The sequence below is a fragment of the Megalobrama amblycephala genome, linkage group LG16, assembly GCF_018812025.1.
Source record: "Megalobrama amblycephala isolate DHTTF-2021 linkage group LG16, ASM1881202v1, whole genome shotgun sequence".
In the NCBI taxonomy this organism is placed as follows: domain Eukaryota; kingdom Metazoa; phylum Chordata; class Actinopteri; order Cypriniformes; family Xenocyprididae; genus Megalobrama; species Megalobrama amblycephala.
In genome coordinates this window covers 25,146,477-25,169,204 of record NC_063059.1, presented here as the reverse complement: position 1 = coordinate 25,169,204, position 22,728 = coordinate 25,146,477, and the positions used below count along the sequence as shown (strand labels likewise).

The 22,728-nt window shown below is 37.1% G+C and overlaps 1 protein-coding gene across 3 annotated transcripts in view; it reads left to right on the top strand.

Annotated features, from left to right (window-relative positions):
• The window catches only part of dph1 (diphthamide biosynthesis 1), a 120,891-nt gene that overhangs the window by 15,178 nt on the left and 82,985 nt on the right, over window positions 1–22,728 (top strand). For all 3 annotated transcript variants that reach the window (XM_048160199.1, XM_048160197.1, XM_048160198.1), the window contains exon 3: window positions 5,489–5,552. In XM_048160199.1, the coding sequence (XP_048016156.1) occupies window positions 5,489–5,552 (64 nt within the window). The remainder of the gene's footprint in view (window positions 1–5,488; window positions 5,553–22,728) is intronic.

Here is a 22,728-nt window from a genome sequence, read left to right as displayed (position 1 = left end):
TATAGCACACTTGAACCCATAGTGTATTACAAGTGTTAACTAAATACATTTTTAAATATAGAGATATTAAATTAAAAGCACATATTTCATTGAGTACACTTATATGTTCTTAAGATTATCTTAAGAAGTACTAAAGAAGAATCTTTAGTATATTAAGTACAAAATTAGTGCGCGAAAATAGAGCACTTTAAGTACACATGCGCCCTGCGATACAACACTCTCGTGCGCGTTTCGGACAACTGAAGAAAATCACGTACCTACATCTTTTATAACCTTGCCCATTTTAAACATCCAAGCGATTTTATCATTCAGTAGTAACGTACTTGGTAGCTCTTTGAGAGATGGTTTCTTTGCGCTTATACAACAAACAACGCACACGCAAGTCGTCTATATAGAGCTCGTGCATTCCAAATTGAGTTGTTTAACCTTAAACGTTCAAATAGTATACACACAAAATTGTCAAAATGTCCGTCTTAGAGAGTATTCACATAAACTCAAACACAGTCGGTTATGTCTTACGTGAATTTAAATAGTTTAATAGTATGCGTCATCGCATGTGTAATAGTAGCCAATATCGAATCTGTGAAGCCTAAAATACATGCTGCTGTCTGTCACTAAATAACATTTGTAACTTAAAATTAATCGTATGGATTTACCCATTTAATGTATTAACAGTGACTATTCAATGTTATTTTACATTTGATTACTTTATTTAATTTCTGTAACTAGCATCTCTGTACCTGAATACTACTGTAAGAACTACCTAAACTTGAGTGCAAATATATGAGATAAACATCAATGGTTCAAATGCAAGCTGGAGCTTTCGTGTTATCTAAACGATATGATTTTATGTACGTGCGTTGATATAAATGTCTAAATTAGATAGTTTGAATGACGCACTGACCTGTCAATTTTGTCTTGTAAGTCAGGATGAGCAAGTGACAGATGCTTGGCAAGGTTTGATGGTTCTTCATCGTTTTTCTAAGCAAAGCAATTCCAAATTATACGTCTACTGCTCTCATCATTAATTAGTTTTGGGCGTGTTGAGTAAGATTCAACTGCTTTATCCATTTTGTTCCACTATGTTGTCACATTTGCCGGTTTCGCGTCAGTTTGGGTAGTACGCTGCCACCTAGTGTTGAATTTTGGAACAGCAGCATTTACCGAAATAGGCAAAATCATGATATCGTACCGTTTGAAAAAAAATATATACTGGTATTTTTCCAGTACCGGTATACCGCGCATCCCTACTTACCAGTCTGAGTTGAAAGAGGCCACCCACTTGTCTCTAAAGTCCGGAACACACCAAGCCGACGCCGACGAACTAGTGGCACCGAAAGCAGACTGTGGGGTTGGCTCACGTCGGCAGCGTCTGTGTCCAAAGTTGGCCTGACACACCAAACCAATGCTAGACAGCTGACGGCCAAGTAGCACGTCATTTCTGCGCCTGCGTGAGATGAAATGCCTTTCCGAACCAGTAGGTGGCAGTATCTGAACAGCCAATCAGAATGATCAGATGGCCCGACGGACCGACGAGCTCCGACGCAGATTCAACATTTCGAATTGGCCGAAAAAAAGCAGACGAGGACCAACTTAAGCTGACGGTGCGAACACACTGAGAAAACTTAGTCGGCCGACCGTCGGCTTGGTGTGTTCCCGCCTTAAGATGTTCTGATCCAGATATCCATCTCACATTTTTTTCAATGAAAGTCTATGGGGTGGTTGCTAGGGTGCTGTAATTGGTTGCTAGGGCATGGCTATGACATTATGTGACTACTTATTGGCTGATTGCTGGGCTGAGTCAAATGAGCTCACCCCCAAATGTCTATAACGTTCTGATTCCGAGATAAGATCTCACAAATTTTGTTCCACCCACCGGGCGAATATTGTACACCTGATCGCTTCTAAAGGCCCGTTCACACCAAGAACGATAGCTGTAAAGATAACTATAACAATAAATATATTTGCGTTCACACCAACAAACAATAACGGTCTGTTTATTCTAAGCTCATTCTGTTCTAAGCTTTGTACAACATGTTTTTGCTGTTCTTGATAACATTTACATGGCTTTAACAAGCAGATGTCCTCAGCATGCTATGTTTCGAGTGAATAGCTAGCATAATCAATCTAATCTAACAGTGAATTTAGATGAAGTGAATATAGTGGAATAAAAACACCACCAAGTCTTTTTCACTGCAACTTCAAATGAAGCTAGACATTGTTGTCAAAACTAGCGCTGGATAGCCTACCTGACCTGAGGTCATTTTATTTTACACCATTTGCTAGCCCGGCATATATTCTCCGAGCATATGTCTGATATCCATTTTCTTTAAATTATCTTTGAAAAGGGGTTTTGAATTGTCAAACAGTGGTGGCTTTTTCTGGACCTTGGCGATTAACTTCTCCGCAATGTCGTCTTCCATTCTAAATGCACAAGCTCTTCAATTAGAATGGATTCTGATTGGCTGTCAGTGTTTTATCATTCAACAGCTGGGAAAAAAAATAAAATATCCTGAAAGTGATTCCAACGATATCGTTTCTCTATATCATTATAGCTGTAGTGTGGACACTGCTATTCTTGTATATTTAGAATGATTTTTAGAACTATATCTTTATTGTTATCTTTTATAGTTATCATTCTTGGTGTGAACGGGCCTTAAAAGTCAGAGCCCACCTCTCCTCAATAAGCTGCACAATTTGACACCTCATGTGTCTATGACAAATGGTGCAGGATGAGTTACACGCCAAAGTTTTGTCCAAAAAAGATTTAGTAGTGTGAGAGATAACAATAGTGATGCTTTGCTTCACAAGCACCACTAATAATAGCTGAAAGCTATATATCTGTGTAACTCCATGTCTGCTATAAATTCATAAGCACCGTTTTGCTGGAAAATGATGACATACGGTGCAAACACATTACACCACAAAAACAACTTCAGTTAAAACCATTTTAACTGAAGCTTCCATGACTTTCACAGTTATTTTTGCAATTTGCACAGCACTACCTGTGTATGTGTGTGTATATATATATATATATATATATATATATATAAGTAGAACACGCAACAGCGTTCAATACCTCACAGAAAACCAAATGCATCACTGGTCAGATGTGTTAGAAACTGGCCAGAAACTCTCTCACGCTGGAGGGCATGCCATGTTTTGATGGAATGATTATGGTTGTAATTGATTTTACTGCAGTGATCCAACATATTTTAATAATTCATACAGCAGACTACACCACTGACAGTAGGCCACTATGTATTTCAGTACTGAAGAGAGGCCAGAAATATGGCATTTGTAATGTAAAATTATGAAAATATTCAAATATTGGCTTGATTTATAATATCTTATAATTAGTGTAGCAGAGTCAGAAGTTGAATTAGATGAGGTGAGATGGAATAGAAACTGTGGTGTTTCATTCTCGCCTATTGACTTATAGAAAAGGCTTCTCCCTGGATTGGTCACACTTGTATAACATCATTATGACCTGATAGACGTGTACAAAGGTGATAACTGGAAATTTCTTTCTCCCTTTGTTTCATTGTTCATTTGTTAGTCTGTATGGTACATGTAACGGATCCAATTTTAGGGCATGAGTCTGTTTCCAAGACAACAGCGCAACATATCTAAGCATGACGTTGGCATCCAGTGAGGAAGAAAAAAAAAAACCACACTCTTCAGACATGTCTAATGTTATGAAGTTCATCAACCACATAATTTAAAGATTCAATGATACAATGATTTCAGGAAAACAACAACAACGCAGGAACATGATCTCATTAGACTGGTGATAGAATAAGCTGATCTCTCTTTAGCTGTTCTTTTAGCTGTTTTTCAATATTAAATATCCAGATAAAGTTAATTTGTCACCTTCTTAGAAAAGTATGCAAGATAAGATAAATATCTCCAAAACTGGGCATATGGAGTATTGTGAAGTAATATGTTTAGATTTCCATCACTGTTAATATGTTGAAGTTAACCGCATTGCATGTTTTAGTAATATGTAGTCACTTATTGAATTATTATCATTTAATTGAATTTAACAGTGCAGATATGGTTTGTATGAAAGGTCAGTGTCCTCAATAAGGGATAATGTATTGATTTTTCTTAGTTTTAAGACATTGTAATGGATCCGACAATGGTATACCACTCAGCTTTGATAACGTCCACATACCTATTATCATCTCTTTTGTTTCATCCACATTCATTTCACACTGATTTAATGCATTCCTCCTTCACAGCATTTAACCGCACGTGTATTTTCACCCTAAGTTACGGCTTTTTGTTTTACACTGTTTTGAGTTTTCTCGAGAAATAGAAAGTGTATCTTTGTCTCGGTTTTTTGTCATGGTGTAAATTTAGAGTGACAAGCGAGTTATTGCAGCCGTTAAAATGGTTAGCTTGTCTGAAATGGTGCCAACTTTGCATTTATGCTTCATGCCAACTTTGCCACCTGCTTATGTGATTTATATGCAGAATATTTTAAATATGTGCATATAAATTTGACCACCACTTATCTTAGAACATGCACCTAATTATTACATTACATTACATTACATTATGTTATATTATGTTATTTGTTACAGACCTTCTTGTTTACAGTGGCATATCAGTTTAGATTAAGTTATTTTTTCTGCCCTTTTTAACATTTTAGTTTGATTAAGTAATGACAGTAATGATGCAAATGTTCCAGAATTTCTTTATGTACCACTGCTGCAATAAGAAGAACATTGTTTTTTCCACAGAGACAATGGAAATTTTTAGGTTTGTGTTCAACGTCAGCAATGTGCCAGATCGAAATAGCCAGTGCTCTGTTTCTTTGAACCAATTAATTTCTGTGTACAATTTGTTGGCTGCACTTCATGATTGAATCTGGTTGCTCATAATGAGGCATGACTTTTGTGTTTTGGCATTGTGAAAGCGCGAGACAGAAGCCAATAGCATGTCTCACACCAAATGCGTGAGAGCTGACAACCCTGTCTAAAGTATTGTACTGTGGTTTCCTTAAATAATTAGCTGCTGTAGTTGTGCTCGGATGTTCCTGTGATATAGCTCATTACACAAAAATTCATTAATAACTGCTAAACAGAAGGTAAGGTTTTGTGTTTTTATCTCGACAAATAGTTTTGAAGTCGCATACTTGTTTGTTGAGTGAATTACACCCTTTTTTTTTAAGAGTAAATTTGATAGAATACAGATTATAATAGGGATGCTTGTTATATTGGTGGCCGTATTGGTAAATGTAACTACATGTTATTGTATCAGTCCGATAAGCAAAATAGTGTTTAAGTCAAAGACAACTGCTCATGGGACCCAAAATTATTTAGTTGACTACACAAATAAAATGTTTAACTTAATAAAATGTATTTATTAGTTTATTTGAGTTTTATTTTATTTATTGCATCACCTGACTGACATGCAGGACACCAGGGCTTTCATATTGTATTATATTGCACTGACTGGACTCTCTGTCTTTGACCTGCAGTGGCCTTGCAGTTGCCCGAGGGTCTGCAGATGTTTGCCTGTGCGATCGCTGACATCATTGAGAGGTGAGTACCACACACACAAAGTCTCCCTCATGCAGCGCACCTAAGGACTGTGGATTGGATTGGGTAGATGTCCTTGGTTTAAAAAAAAGGCAGAGTGTTTGAGTCTGCAAAAGACCTCTGTGCTCATTAAAAAACTTATCATCATTCCCCACCATAGCCCGTATCTGGTGCTCAGCAGAAAATTAGACACAATTGCAGACACAAGCTAGCTATCACGGTCTCGCTAGTTAATGACATGAAGTGGACAAAACCATTATTCTTCTCAATTACATCTTGTTATAGTCTGCGCCGACCGTGCAGCATACAAAAGTACAAATCGTGGTCCAGTGTAGGTTAAGAACGAGTCTGGCCACATCTCCCACTTTGATTGGGTATAATGTTAATGCTAATGAGCGTAAGCAGCTCCATTTAATGACAAACAATGTGCTGTGACAACAAATAGCCCTGCTAAAAAAAAGATGTTGGCTTGTCTTAGCTTGTCTTCCAGCCTGGTTTAGCAGGCCGGTTTTAGAGGGGTTTTGGCCACATTTGGGAGGTGGGAGGCTGGGAGACTAGCTGACCAACTGGCTAAAATCAGCTAGACCAGGCTAGGAGACCAGCTACATCCAGGTTTGGAACAACGTGAGGATGAGTAAATAAAGACAGAAATTTCATTCTTGGCTCAGGTATTTCTATTTATACTAAACATTTCATTTCTTTCCTTCCATCTCTTGGGATGGATGTTCCACCTGTTTCTTTAAAGTATGTTCCCACTTTCCTCAGAATAAGCAGTCCTATTCTGGATGTCTGCTCAATAATAATGAGGGACATTTTCAGCTGTGGAGAGATGGGTGAGCATTTCCATTGAGAGATATGTTTAGCCCCAGGAACCACATTCAAAGTGTCACATTCCCAGAAGATTCATCTGTATTACAAAAACATTATGGGACTGAAATGGTTCCATCTCACTCAGGGCCGCTGGTTCGATTTGGAGGCAAGCATAGAGTCAGTGAGTTGAAGCGAAAGGCTTTGGATATTTTGATTGGGTCTTGTGAAAGTCTTGGTGTCTGATGACTCTCCTGGTTAACACAAATCTCTCATTTTGAGGTAGTTCTTCTGTCAGCCCTTCTGAAATCACATCCTGGATTCATCAACTTCCTGTTTATATTACCATATACTTTTTGTTCCACTTGTTCCAGTGCTATTCTCAATGAAAATTATTGTTAAAGGGTTAGTTCACCCAAAAATTATCCCATGATTTACTCACCCTCAAGCCATCCTAGGTGTGACTAACTTCTCAGACTAACACAATTGGAGTTATAAAAAAAAAAAAAAAAAATCCTGGCTCTTTCAAGCTTTATAATGGTAGTGATTGGCACTCATGATTTTAAAGGTGCCCTAGAACTTTTTTTTTAAAGATGTAATATAAGTCTAAGGTGTCCCCTGAATGTGTCTGTGAAGTTTCAGCTCAAAATACCCCATAGATTTTTTTTTTGATTAATTTTTTTAACTGCCTATTTTGGGGCATTATTATAAATGAGCCGATTCAGGGCTGCTGGCCCTTTAATTGCTCGTGCTCTCCGCCCACGGAGCTCGCGCTTGCCTTAAACAACATAAAAACGTTCACACAGCTAATATAACCCTCAAAATGGATCTTTACAAAGTGTTCGTCATGCAGCATGTCTAATCGCGTAAGTACAGTGTTTATTTTGATGTTTACATTGATTCTGAATGAGTTTGAGGCTATGTTCCGTGGCTAACGGCTAATGCTACACTGTTGGAGAGATTTATAAAGAATGAAGTTGTGTTTATGATTTATACAGACTACAAGTGTTTAAAAATGAAAATAGCGACGGCTCTTGTCTCCGTGAATACAGTAAGAAACGATGGGAACTTTAACCACATTTAACAGTACATTAGCAACATGTTAACGAAACATTAGAAAGACAGTTTACAAATATCACTAAAAATATCATGTTATCATGGATCATGTCAGTTATTATTGCTCCATCTGCCATTTTTCGCTGTTGTCCTTGCTTGCTTACCTAGTCTTTTGATTTGGCTGTGCACATCCAGACGTTAATACTGGCTGCCCTTGTCTAATGCCTTTCATAATGTTGGGAACATGGGCTGGCATATGCAAATATTGGGGCGTGCACCCCGACTGTTACGTAACAGTCGGTGTTATGTTGAGATTCGCCTGTTCTTCGGAGGTCTTTTAAACAAATGAGATTTATATAAGAAGGAGGAAACAATGGAGTTTGAGACTCACTGTATGTCATTTCCATGTACTGAACTCTTGTTATTTAACTATGCCGAGGTAAATTAAATTTTTGAATCTAGGGCACCTTTAAAGCCCAAAAAAGTGTGTCCATCCATCATAAAAGTATTCCACACGGATCCAGGGGTTTAATAAAGGCTTTCTGAAGCGAACTATAATAACCAGCCCCCAGCGAACATCCGTACGCAAGTCAAAGTGTATGCAGAAGCATAGCCTCTGACGCAACGCATGATGTTATTGACAAACCCGGAAGAGTAGAGGAGGAGAAGAGTCAGCAGTTATGCTTCCGCCATAAGTTGACTTGCATACAGATGTTTGTCGGAAGCTGCTTAGTATAGTTTATAAAGTTTTAAATATGGATATTTTTCTTACAAAAACCCATCGCTTCACTTCAGAAGGCCTTTATTAAGCCCCTGGAGTTGCATGGATTACTTTTATGATGGATGGATGCACTTTGGGCTTCAAAATCCTGAGCGCCATTCACTACCATTATAAAGCTTGGATGAGCCAGGATATTTTTTAATATATCTCCGATTGTGTTTGTCTAAAAGAAGATAGTCATATAGACCTATGGCTTGAGGGTGAGTAAATCATGGGATAATTTTCATTTTTGGGTGAACTATCACTTTAACAAGGTTGAGGGTTCCTGTCAAAAATAATGATGACGAGATGGGAAAATGTGTGATAAACTATTTAATTAAAACTTTTAACGAAAAATAAAACCGCAAGAATCTCTTTAAAATGCACTTTTGTTAAAAAGTTTGGGGTTGGTAAGATTTTTTTTTTAATGTTTTTGATAGGGATGAGCATTTTTCAAAAATAGTGTATTTGAATATTTGGGCTCATAAAAAAAAATATTCAATTGTTCATATAAATGAAGTTTAATTAGAAAGACGTTATTTTTTAATCATTTACATTTATATCTTGAGGTTTTCTTTCAGTTGAAAACAATTAAACTGTGTAAACAAAAAATATACAGAACAAAAGCATTTAAGCTCAAGCAGAGTGAATGAAAAAAAAACACTAATGAAGCAGACTGCGGCAATTATCGTACAGAATGTATGCACTTGAGTCGGCATATGATTATCATGCTTATATTGTTTCACATGTTCATGTTGAGAAAAACAAGAATATCCACATGCTCGGGTGAAAGTTGGCACCTCAGTCTGATAACAAGAGAAAATGCTCTCAGGAATATTGTGAAATATTACGACAATTTAAAATAACTTTTCTTTTTTAATATATTTTAAAATGTGCTTTATTCCTGTGATAAAAGAAAGTTCAAACAATATTTGAAATGGATCTCTTTTATGACATTATAAATATCTTTACTATCTCTCTTGTTCAGTTTAAAGTGTCAGTGGAGAACAAGAGTATTACATTTATTTAAAAAAAAAAAAAAACTTACTGACCCCCAATTTTTGAACGGAACTACATTTAAATTAATATATAAAATATTTTAATTATTTGGTATAACTGAAATTATATTTTCATTGACTAAAATGTTAATTTTAATATAACATGATGAAATACTGACTACATTTAAAAGGCATTTTCATTAAACTGACAAAAAATGAAAAACAAAATTGTAGAAATAAACACTGGACTAATCTTTTTTCTATATCTTTCCAGCTTTTCTTCTTTGAATATTCTTCATATTGTCTTTAAATGGTGTTTCGACGTACATTAATCAATACCATGGTATTAACATCAATATAGTGTCCCATTAATATCCCAGTAATAGTATGGTACAAGGGTTTTGACCTCTCTCTCGCTGATGATTGTGTTCAAGGGAGGTCATATGACTTTTTAAAAGAATAAATACTTAATAAGGCAACAGGCCCTGATGATGTCTCAGCATTTCTTTTGAAGATATGTGCAGAGGAGCTTGGGTCCCTGTCTTTCAAAGGTCAGTTGACTCTTATACACTTCCATCTCTTTGGAAGATGGCAGTCATTACACCTATTCCAAAAAAAAAAAACCTGTTCCTCAAGAAAGCAATGATTATAGACCAGTAGCCTTGACTTTTGTTGTAATGAAGTGTTTGGAAAAGCTTATGGTGTGGAAACTGAAGTCAAACATTAAGGGACAGTTAGACCCATATCAGTTTGCCCATAAAGACAATCGGGGTACAGATGATGCTATACTAACCATATTACATTTTATTCTGCAACATCTTGAAAACCCCAAGGCCTACGCTAGACTGTTATTTGTAGACTTCAGCTCTGCTTTCAATACTCTGCAGCCACACGTCCTTCTTAGTAAGCTCAGACAAATGTCTGTTATTCCATATATTATTAGGTCTTATCACTCTTTTTTTGACCATCAGGTCCCAGCAGGTCAGAGTGAACCAGACATTATCTGAGTCTAGTCATCAATACAGGTGTTCCTCAAGGATGTGCGAGTTCTCCCATTTTGTTTACATTATATACGAACAATTGTATAAGCAGTCATTCCAGCACTTTTATTGTAAAGTTTTCTGATGATACTGCAATTTTGGGACTTATGGATATGGACACTGATATTTCTGGTTATAGTTTAGAGGTTAAAATGTTTATACAATGGTGTGAGGACCTAGTCTGAGTAAACCCAGCCTGATCTGCCGGCGATTTGATTTCCCTCTGCAACTCAGTCTGGAAACCCGTGCATTCATTTCTGCTGCGCTGTTACACTTTTGCGGGAACCAATCACAGACTGGCTTATCCACCTTGCTCGCTATTGGCGGGTATAACACGATGGCGATAGAGAAGCGACGGCAAGCAGCCTTCAAACTCTATCTGATCTACCCGTCTCTCGCACGACCGTCACTCCAAAATAACAATGCACAATCACAGTGACGCCAAATGTGTTAAGCATTTACCTTATCTGAGAGAAATGTAGCAGAGCGTTGATCCGACAGTCTCTTCATAGGAAGATTACAAACAGCGATTAATGACACACAACGATTCTCTGCTGTTATTTTGGTGGTTTGCTTCACGATGTGAGTACAGGACTCTTTTACTTCAATGCCCCTTGATGGTAGACAATATTTTTATTATTTGCTCTATATGTTTCGTCTCCCTGCTTCTTGAATCTCGCGCCGCCTGAGCTGACTGGAATTCTTTTTGGTTGTCATGACAATGACGTAGTTTAGGGTTTTTTTGCACAACCTGCAAAAATCGCTCAATGCCATTGCTGGTTCTGCAAACCGCGGATCAATGCTACAAACCAATACAAACTAACCCTGCATCTCAATCAGCTCCCTAGTTCCCTAGGTCGTGAATCAGTATATCATGCAAGTGAATGTGGCTGATTCCCTGATCAGTGCCCTGACTACTGAGCTAGGGAGCTGATTGAGACACACGGTAAACCTGTCTGGAGTTTTCGCATCGCTCTGCAAAGTACGTCACCCGGATCGTTGATCTGATTGGTTGAATGACTATCCAATTGCGTGACTAATGCTCGTTGATCACGCCTCTTGTGCAGTAGGAAATACATAGCAAACTCCCCAGACCAATGTTCAATTTTAAATTGAGCTTGGTCTGGTGATAGCCAGACTAGTGAGGACCATCATCTCATTGTAAATACTAAGAAAACACAAGAATTGTTTTTTTGACCCGGGATATGTGGGGGATCATTCTCCATTGCTGGTCCAGAACACTTGTATTGCCCAGATTTATTCTTACAAATACTTGGGTGTACATATTGACTGTAATCTGTCTTGGAATATCCACTTATGTATGTAGTAGGATCCAACAGAGACTGTAATTCTTGCGAAGACTCAGGGTGTTTGGGGTTGGACAGAGTGTACTGATGTTATTTTATCATCATGCTGTGATTGAGAGTGTGTTACATTATGGAATTGTAGCTTGGTTTGGTAACATATCAGTTAAGTTAAAATCACAAATAAACAGATTGGTTTATACAGCAATGAAAGTGATAGGGGTTAGGGAGTTTCCTTTCCTCCAAATTCTTTTTGAGAAGGCCATAGTTAAACATGCAAATAAAATTCTAGCAGACCCCCTCTCATGTCCTGTACCCTGAATATGAACTACTCCCTTCAGGTAGATGCTATTCGGTTGTTAAGTCTGACGTCACACGGCAGCGCTTCCGGGTCCTAACGCTCCATCTCATACCACAAGAAAACAACAAATGGTGCTAATATACACACACGATGTGGTGTAATACTACAAAAATATATATAATCATAACATTTATCTCAATATCAAAATTCCAGATGGCCAGACAATGATTCATCTTTTATAAATCGTTAAAACATTAATGTCTGTGACGCTGTGAGCATGGAGACTGTTGTGTAGACTGTAAGTATTTAAAATGTTTAACTTGTTAAAATGATTGATGTTTAATATGACTAAATAGCGCTCATTAACAGCCGTCGATGGCATTCTCAAGTGAAATGAGTCGAGGCTTGGACCCGGAAACGGCGTTCCTTACGTCACGACTTAACAAGCGGATAGGGTGCCGGTTAAATACAGGAAATGATACCTGAATAGGTATAAGAATTCTTTCATTTCTTTATCAGTGAATCTTCTAAATTCAGGATGTAAGGCAGTGTGAATTGAGTAGTAGTGTCTGTGTTGTTTTTGTGTGTATTGTACTATAATTGTATGTTTTTATGTGGCAGCCTTTTGTCCAAGACAAATTTCCTTGGGGACCAATAAAGTAATCTTGAATCTTTAGTCTCTATGTCCACTTAAGTGTGTGAGAAGTGCTGTTGAGTGTGTGTCATGTAATGTGTATCATCAGACAGCCATAGTGCTCTCAGCTAAAGAGCTACTTCTTTCTCATCGTAGCAGGGCTTAGCATCGCAAATGTCCAGACACTCAGAAACCTGTTAAAACCAGTCAGTGTTTAATGAGAGCAATTACTATCTATTAATTAACTTTGCAAAAGCCCCCGTCTCCTCCTGACATCAGCCACAGCTTTCCATCCCTCCTCTGTACGTTCTTCCCCTCATTCCTGCAGCCACATCTTTGGATCTCTGCCAGCAGGATTCCTTCGATCTGCTGTTTCTCTGAGGGCCTTTAGCTTGGCTTGCATAGGACATTTATTCCTCGTTGGTATTTAGGGCTCCGGCTGTTTAGACGTGAAGCACTTGTTGGAAAATAATGCTGCTCATTAGCCTTTGCTGCTGTTCAGCGTGTGAAACCTGAGCAGGTGCCCACAGATCACAGAGACACTGTTTACAACTGGTGTTAAGCAGGGATGTGCCGATTATTATTTTTTCATGGCCGATTCTGATTGCTGATATTTTATATATTCTATATATTTATACAACAGTTCTGTCTGGTTCTCGAATCTGATTGGCTGATGTGTGTGATATTTCAGTGATAACAGCACTCCTCCTACCTTTTCAGTTTGTATCACTCCGCTTGAAGTGACCGTCATGGCGGACGAGCAAATCCACCGTAATTTTTGAGAATACTACTTGTTGTACCACGAACTGTAGTTTTAATAGTTTTTTAGACGAGAATGTAGTTGATTAGACCTGAAATATGTGATTCATATTTAATAGCGCCTATTTTACAATTTGCTTTGACCTTTTCGGAGATGTGAGCTCCAGGGCGTCAGCGGCCGTTAAGGGGTCATGTACGCGCCGAGAACTGCTTCATCTCGGCCAGAGCTTCGGGGATTTACCGCTGGCACTTATAGTGGTTAAACATGAGACATAATTCAATTTGAGTACATAAAACGGGCAATCTTTGGTCTTATTAATCTATTATTTGCTCCAGAGCAAGTCGAATTGTGCTATGTTAAATTTGATAATAATTAATGTTACCTTACATCCTTTATATAGCATATTGGCTACAACTAGACGGGAAATATCAGACGAAGACTCTTCTCCGCTCTTCAAATACGTAAAACATTAAACTTTTTTCTCAAACATCAGATCTTTATTTACCTTTGCATTGCATAGACGAGATGACCAAACTGAGTGCGGCACTTCATTCACGAGGTGAGGCGTATTTATGAGATTTGACTGACAGTTTGAGGATCCAATGGAGTTACGAGGTTTTGTCACAAGTTCTTTAAAATCCTCTTCATTCGTTAAATATTTGTAAAAACCCACATACAAGCGTAAAGGTTTTTTTATCTAAGTATGTCCATTAGTGCGTAATATGGATTGAGTGAAAGTTACATTAATACGCCATTAGTGAGTCAGTGAGTCACAAGAGACTTTTAAATTGAAAGGAACTTTTGCAAAGGAAGTTGTTTTTGCACTGTGATGTTATGGATGTTTTGGAAAATTCCGATAGCTGTAAAAAAGGACAAATACAAAATCGCTTTCCTCAGCGGACATTCAAACGGACTTTTATAATGGATGTATTATTATGGAGATCGACTTGAAGAATGAATGTAATGCAATATATCAGACAGGTAATACTCTCTCTCTCTCTCTCTCGCTCTCTCTCTCTCTCTCTCTCTCATACTGTACAAAATTCAGTGAGTTTCAATGAAGCGACTCAATGTTCCTTCGTTACTAGTTCTAAAGTGACGTTTTAGAATTAGTAACGGAGACTTGGTCCAACTGTCAACTTGAGATTTGAATCCGTGGCGGAAGGAAGTAGTGCTGCATGAAAGAGGGTTTTAAAGACACTCCGTTGTTGTTTTTATTTGTTTACACACTTGTGCCGTCGAACTGTTGTATAAACGCAACATCGCACGGCTACTCGTGTGATATTGCATATATATATACAAGCATATGGGCTGATTCTGATACCGGTTACAGATTTTTTTTTTTCTGTAAGCAAATTTATTTGTTGTTGTTTTTTTTTTTTGTTATTACAGGCCAAACTGGACTTTTGAAATGACAGGCAACCACTGGATTTTAATCGCAATCCAAACAAAGATGCTACACACTTATAACATGAGCAGCTGTTTTTGATTTAAATTCCATTGTAGAATTTCAATACTGTTATATATATATATATATATGTGGTGTTTTTAAAATGCTTTAAGACAAACCATGTGCAACTTCATAAGTCAATTCATAAGTTGAAATTGCTGGTGTTTCTTACGTCATAAGCTTCCTTGGAACCAATCACGTCAACGTGCTGGCAGGCTTTAGCATATCAGTTACTGCTCTGAAGCAAGGGAGTCTCAAGAGAAGCCAGGTTATCCCAGTATTTTTTCTGTTGATATGAAAAATCAAGTAGATTTACTAATATAACTAGTTTATGATGTATATTTCATTATATAATGAACTATGCCTTTCTCCCCTGACGTTCTAAGTTGTTCAAAGCGTTTGTATGGGTACTTGTTGTTAGAAGGCAGCTGTCTGACTCTGAGATGGCGAACGGGAACATGGTTTGTGTAACATTAGCAACACATTATTAGCTGTTTGATAACGTAATTGAGCAAAAGGCTTGATGATACAAAAAAAGCGATATCATTGTCTAGCGTTTACCTCAGTAAGTTGACCGTGTGGATCTCTGAGCTTGTGCGAGTGAGTGGAGGCGAAGCTAATTAGCATATTCATAGATCCACGTATACTAAATGAAGCAGAGGTGTAGAGTTACATTCAAGTTATTTAAAGGCATGAAGAATTTTTTTTTCACAGGAAACAATGTTTGAATATGTAATTTTGGTGATCAAAGATGGAATTTAAGGAATAAAAATATTGACTACAGAGGGACTTTAAAGCAAAAACCTCATGGTCTGATTTTAGCTTTGCATACTTGCGCAAAACAAAAACAGCAGACATACTGAATGAAAATACAATTCACTTCATGACAGTAGGTGGTGCTTATGGAATACTATAGGATAGGAATTATATGGATGTAATAGGAAAAGAAAATGCCGTCTAAAATTTTCTGAAGACAGTTAGTTCCCTTCAGAGATACATTCTTATAAACCTGCTCAATTCTCTTTGCGAGATGCATAGCTTTTTACACCTGGTTGTAACGTGGCTTTTAAAATTATTTATTCTGATTTTACACATATATATATATATATATATATATATATATATATATATATATATATATATATATATATATATATATATATATATATATATATATATATATATATATATATACTACTAATCAAACTACCGGATAGGTTTACCTTTTGGACACTAATTACATTTTTGATTCTCTCGATCATATTGGCCAAAGTGGATGTTAATACTAGGTAAACAGTGCCAGATGATTAATGTGTATGTTGTGACCCCAGATTAAAGTTTATTCAGGGTCGTACTGGTCTGCCCCTGGGCCATGGGAAAGGATTAATTGTTACATGACACTAAAGACAGCAATAGGCATAGCTCCCAAACATGAGATAAAATAAAGATCGTATTAGACCGAGATTGAGAACCAGAATGGATTAGAAACAACGTTGCGTGCTGGAATCAGCTAGAATGGTCTTTATGGGACTTTTAGAAGAACACTAGAGGTTGGAGACTCCACTGTCATGTGGTCTGTGATAGACTGAGCTCCATGTCAGTGTGCGGAAAAGAGGTTGTGTAAATCTAGTCAAAGTATAAGCTGATTAAACAAGATGAGGTTTTAAGCTCTAATGAGAGCAAGCTGCTATGTATTACAGCAAAAGCTGCAGCTGATTCACATACACACTCACAATCAGCCCCACTTCCACATAAGCAAATGGTATGTTTCCACATCTGAGACACAAAGGCTGTGTTTACACTTGGCATTAACATGCGATCACCATGATCCGATCAAGCAGATCAGATCATTTGCCAATCAGGACATGGCATGTTTACATTTGTTCACATGAAGTGGCCTCTGTATCTGGATAACCGTTCGGATTTCTGTTTCCCGCACAATATTTAAATTAGGCGTGTTCGAAAGGCAGAAGCTTCAAATGGCTTCATAGCGTAAAACAACTTTCACTTTAGCCTCTATCAATGCAGTGCACGCAGCACAGAATTTTTGTGATTTATTCAACAAAAGTACAATCGAGCACAAATAGAGTACTTAAAGGGTTAGTTCACCCAAAAATGAAAATGTCATATATTACTCACCCTGTTTTATTACTATTTTGAAATCGGCCCATATAGATATTTTTGAAAAGTCGTTATTTTGGGGTTTTTTTGGCACACAAAAAGTATTCTTGTCGCTTTGTAATATTAAGATAGAAACACTGAACTCACATGAACTGTTTCAAATATGTTTTTAGTAACTTTATGGACCTTGAGAGTTTGAATGGCTTTGCTCTCAATAGAGGCCTCACTGAGCTGTCAGATTTCATCAACAATGTCTTAATTTGTGTTCTGAAGATGAACGAAGGTCGTACGGGTGTAGAACGACATGAGAGTGAGACATTATTTTCATTTTTGGGTGAACTAACCCTTTAATCTACTAAGTTTCCAAACATTAATCTTGTATGATTAAAAGATTATTATTCCGACGCATTTCATGATCGAAAGGAGCGCGCAAGCATTTATATTGTTTGTGTAATATGTAGAAAACGGCAGAATCTGAACACCTTTTATGTTAAAGGTGCCCTAGAACTTTTTTTAAAAAGATGTAATATAAGTCTAAGGTGTCCCCTGAATGTGTCTGTGAAGTTTCAGCTCAAAATACCCCATAGATTTTTTTTTATTCATTTTTTTAACTGCCTATTTTGGGGCATCATTATAAATGAGCCGATTCAGGGCTCCTGGCCCTTTAATTCTCGTGCTCCACGCCCACAGAGTTCGCGCTTGCCTTGAACAGTGCATAAACAAAGTTTACACAGCTAATATAACCCTCAAATGGATCTTTACAAAGTGTTCGTCATGCATGCGTCGGATTATGTGAGTATTGTATACTGTTATATTGTTTACATTTGATTCTGAATGAATTTGAGGCTGTGCTCCGTGGCTAACGGCTAATGCTTCACTGTTGGAGAGATTTATAAAGAATGAAGTTGTGTTTATGCATTATACAGACTGCAAGTGTTTAAAAATGAAAATAGCGATGACTCTTGTCTCCGTGAATACAGTAATAAACAATGGTAACTTTAACCACATTTAACAGTACATTAGCAACATGCTAACGAAACATTTAGAAAGACAATTTACAAATATCACTAAAAATATCATGATATCATGGATCATGCATCAGTTATTATCGCTCCATCTGCCATTTTTCTCTATTGTTCTTGCTTGCTTACCTAGTCTGATGATTCAGCTGTGCAGATCCAGACGTTACTGCCTGCCCTTGTCTAATGCCTTTCATAATGTTGGGAACGTGGGCTGGCATATGCAAATATTGGGGGCGTACACCCCGACTGTTAGGTAACAGTCGGTGTTATGTTGAGATTCGCCTGTTCTTCGGAGGTCTTTTAAACAAATTAGATTTATATAAGGAGGAAGGAGGAAACAATGGAGTTTGAGACTCACTGTATGTCATTTCCATGTACTGAACTCTTGTTATTTAACAGTGTCAAGATAAATTACATTTTTCATTCGAGAGCACCTTTAAAGAAATAAAAGAATGCACATCACATTGTCGTGTTGTAAATAAGACAACATCTGTATTGCAAACCCGTCCATATTGCTGCTGTTTGCTGTTGTTTTTGTCGTATACCTACCAATGCAACATCATTTCCATAGAAACCAATGCAGATATTCAGGGAAACGAAACAGCGGCATGGATATAAACATTTACGATACACAGTGTGGACAGTCAATAATTTAGATCAGATTCCTATCGGATACACAAGTAATCAAATTTGGACTGAAAGTATGAATGTAGCCTTTGACTCCAAGGCCCCCCATTGTCCACAAAAAATATTCAAAGGCCCAGAAATACTTTTGAGGGTTACAGAAGTTTTAAAAGCTTAATGAACTTCAGGGATCAAATTCTTTTTAACCAATAAATTTACATGACTTTTCCAACCGTTCGTGATTTACAGGATGGGATTTTCATTCTATTTTTTTACTTACAATTTCTACCTGATAATTTTAGAGCTCGGCATAACTACAAACATGTATATTCTTTATTTAAAAAATATGCCAATGGTGTTTTTATATTTTATTAATTTAAATGACTTTCCCATGTCTAAAAATCAATTTTTTCTAGGAAGCAGGCAGTGGTTCTTCAAAGAAATAAAACCGAAAAAACTAAAAAAAAAAAAAAAACGTGATTCAGAATAAGAAACATTGGTTTAGCTTATTTCATGCTTGTTTTGTTTCATTTTAAATAATTTTTGGCCCTGTCCCAAATGGCACACTTCATAGCACTTTCAGTCTTGTGGACTTATAATGGCTGCCGCGTGCGCGTGTCCATTAAGTCCACGAGACCGTAGGGTGTCCCATTTGTAAAATTTAGGTCTCAGAAGGGTCCTCACGAGTGCCCCCTTTGCAGTCGATATGTGCCCTGTACTAGCTCCACAGCAGACATCTTCCCGACAGTCAAAGCGGAATTATATCACGAAAGCACAGACTCGTAGGAAGACCATGAGTGCTTAGGGTGCCATTTGGGACAGGGCATTTAAGGTTTGCTAAAGCCCCTTAGTGGGGTCCGGCCCCTTGGTTGCGAACCAATGCATAATAGGGATTCACCGATTATTACAGTTCTTGCAGATATAAGTAAATTGCTACTTCCCATTGTGAGTTCTTCGTATGAAAGTCCCACAACTGGCAGATCAATGTGATACTTATTTTGTCTCCAATACGGTATGAAGAATTGAGTAGTGTAAATGAAATGAAATCTGGAGTGTTTATTTAAGGACATTAACTGTAACAAGATGATTGACAGGCCAGTTTACTTTGTAATGTAACTATGCAACTGCAATTATGACGTGGCAGTATGTCCCGAAACTTGCCTACTCTTCTGCTTCACACTCATGTACTACTTCTTCACAAAAAGAGTATACATTTAGGGCATAGTATAAGTAGTCGAATTGAGTTGCAGCAAATGCTTATTATTATAGTTTTAAAGGTGCCCAAGAATGCTTTTTCACAAGATGTAATATAAGTCTAAGGTGTCTCCTAAATGTGTCTGTGAAGTTTCAGCTCAAAATACCCCATAGATTTTTTTTAATTAATTTTTTTAACTGCCTATTTTGGGGCATCATTAACTATACACTGATTTTTTCAGAGCGCCGCCCCTTTAAATCACGTGCTCCCTGCCACACGAGCTCTCGACTATATTACAGCGCATTTACAAAGTTCACACAGCTAATATAACCCTCAAATGGATCTTTACAAGATGTTCGTCATGCATGCTGTGTGCATACATCGAATCATGTGAGTAAAGTATTTATTTTGATGTTTATGTTTGATTCTCTATGAGTTTGAGGCTGTGCTCCGTGGCTAACGGCTAATGCTACACTGTTGGAGAGATTTATAAAGAATGAGGTTGTGTTTATGAATTATACAGACTGCAAGTGTTTAAAAATGAAAATAGCGACGGCTCTTGTCTCTGTGAATACAGTAAGAAACGATGGTAACTTTAACCACATTTAACAGTACATTAGCAAAATGCTAACGAAACATTTAGATAGACAGTTTACAAATATCACTAAAAATATCATGCTATCATGGATCATGTAAGTTATTATTGCTCCATCTGCCATTTTTCGCTGTTGTTCTTGCTTGCTTAGCTTGTCTGTGCACAGATCCAGACGTTAATACAGCCTTTCCTTGTCTAATGCTCGAACATGGGCTGGCGTATATGCAAATATTGGGGGCGTACATATTAATGATCCCGACTGTTACGTAACAGTCGGTGTTATGTTGAGATCCGCGTGTTTTCCGGAAGTCTTTTAAACAAATGAGATTTACAGAGGAAAGCAATGGGGTTTGAAACTCAATGTATGTCTTTTCCATGTACTGAACTCTTGTTATTCAACTATGCCAAGATAAATTCAATTTTTCATTCGAGGGCACCTTTAAATGTGAAAGTGAATTTAGTAATCACAACATTATAATATAGATTAAAACTGAAAGATTTGCTAAATATTACATTTAACAGTTATTAAATTTTTAGCATTTTAAATATGAACTTTACATGGGCATATACAAAAAAAGAATGCAGGAAATAAATTAACTGAATTCTGTGTCACTTATTTGTTTGATTTATTTTGCACTTTTCTGACATCTCCAGGTAGACACTAAACAGGGCAAACTAGCTCCACTCCTAATGAAAAAAACAAAACAAAACTAAACAAAAGATGATACACGGGGCTAAATATAGTCATGCTACCAGCATGTTAAATAAAACATCACTGAGCTCTGTGGTACCGAGTTGCTGTTTAACTCGTTTAGAAGAACATCTTCATCTGGTGTTCTGCTTTGAGTTTTGGCTTGTTAAGAGACACTGCGACAAACCACGAGAGCTGAGCATACGTCAGTCTGACTTTGATACACCGACAGCCAATTCGGAAAGCGTGAAAGGATCTCATGTGAACCCCATTGAACATATACGCAACACTGGTCCAAGACTCCTGCAGTTTTTGTCATGTTTGAGGCCCTTGAGGAGTTCAGAGAAACCTCCTCCTGTGCTGTCTGTCACTAAGTGTTATGTTCTTGATAATGCCGCCTTCACAGCTAAGACATCTCAGAATAGCAACAGGCTTTTCATCCAGTTTCCTGTTTAAAGGTCTAGGCTTTTTATTGTATCGATCGTCGCTCATAACGTTTCATAAAAATGTTGGCATATAGTCACAACTGTAGCCTTTCAGCGCAGTCGTATTGAACAAGGTGATTTTTATCCGTCTAGCCCACAACATTTATGCAAATGTGTTTTCGCTACTCTAAGTATTAAAATAGTATACCTGATTTTTTTCTATGCATGACTACAAGCTTAAGAGAATGTCTTTTGCCAAGTTCATCGGAGTGCATCAGCATAATGCAGCTGATGGGAAATATTTAGCAGAATATCCAGGCTGCTCCTGTCATATTTCATTCACACTTCTGCAGGTTCAACCTTTGCTAGTTACTCAGAGGAACCAACTGGTTCAGTCCATGTCAAATCAGACAGATTTAAAGAAGTGTTTTGCTGTGTTTATTTTGTTCACACTTTGCTTATGTGGTATTTGGGAGCTAAAAATGTAGATTATTTCTCATGTTTTTTTCTTCAGCCCCTCAGAAATGTTTTCCAGTCCAAAAATGTCTGTGAAGCCAGGTTTAGGGTTTGATATCTGTAAACTTTTGATTGCTGGCCTCCTATGAATTTAGAGATAAATAGAAAAGCTTGTTCTCTTCAAGTCCAAGTGGTTCATGTCTCCTCAGGGTACAAACAGTACAAATATTTCCATCATTGGCACCTAAATTTGTGAAAAAGTATTGGGGCCTTATTAATAATTATTAAAATTATTATTATTATTATTTAACTTTCAATTAGAAAGACCCCATCATTATTATAAATTTTAACATTGTAGTCAGGTAGACCTAACATTTATTTTTGTGAATAATGGCATAAATTTTGTATAGCTTTAGAGAACCTGTAATGGACCATAGTCAGGGTAGACAACATATTTAGTTTTACATGAATGAAAACAAGGCTGTAAGGGATAAGGCTGGCTTGTAAATTGGCTTTATATGAATGTTTCTCTGAAGGGAACTGACTGTCTGCAGAAAAGATTTCATGGCATTTTTCTTTTCATCCTAATTAATAAAGTAGTGTGTTAGTGCAGTGGTGCTTATACAGGGGTGGAATTAGGGGTAGACTTGTATTATTCACAGTATTTTGACATGACATTGATACAAATTTGCATGCTAATTACTGCAGTATACAGCAATACATAATACTGGCATGTCTAATATGTAAATATAATCATTTATCATTTTGACTCGTCCCTTTTTCCTAAAAAACTAAAAATTTACAGGTCGAAATGTGAGGTTTATCATTTTGTAAAACTTTTTTTTTGTCTTGAGTTTTTTTTTTTTTTTTTTTTAATCTGTAAAGTCAAATTGTATGTTTTTCTGGTCATTTTACAGTTTACCATAGACATTGGAGTTGT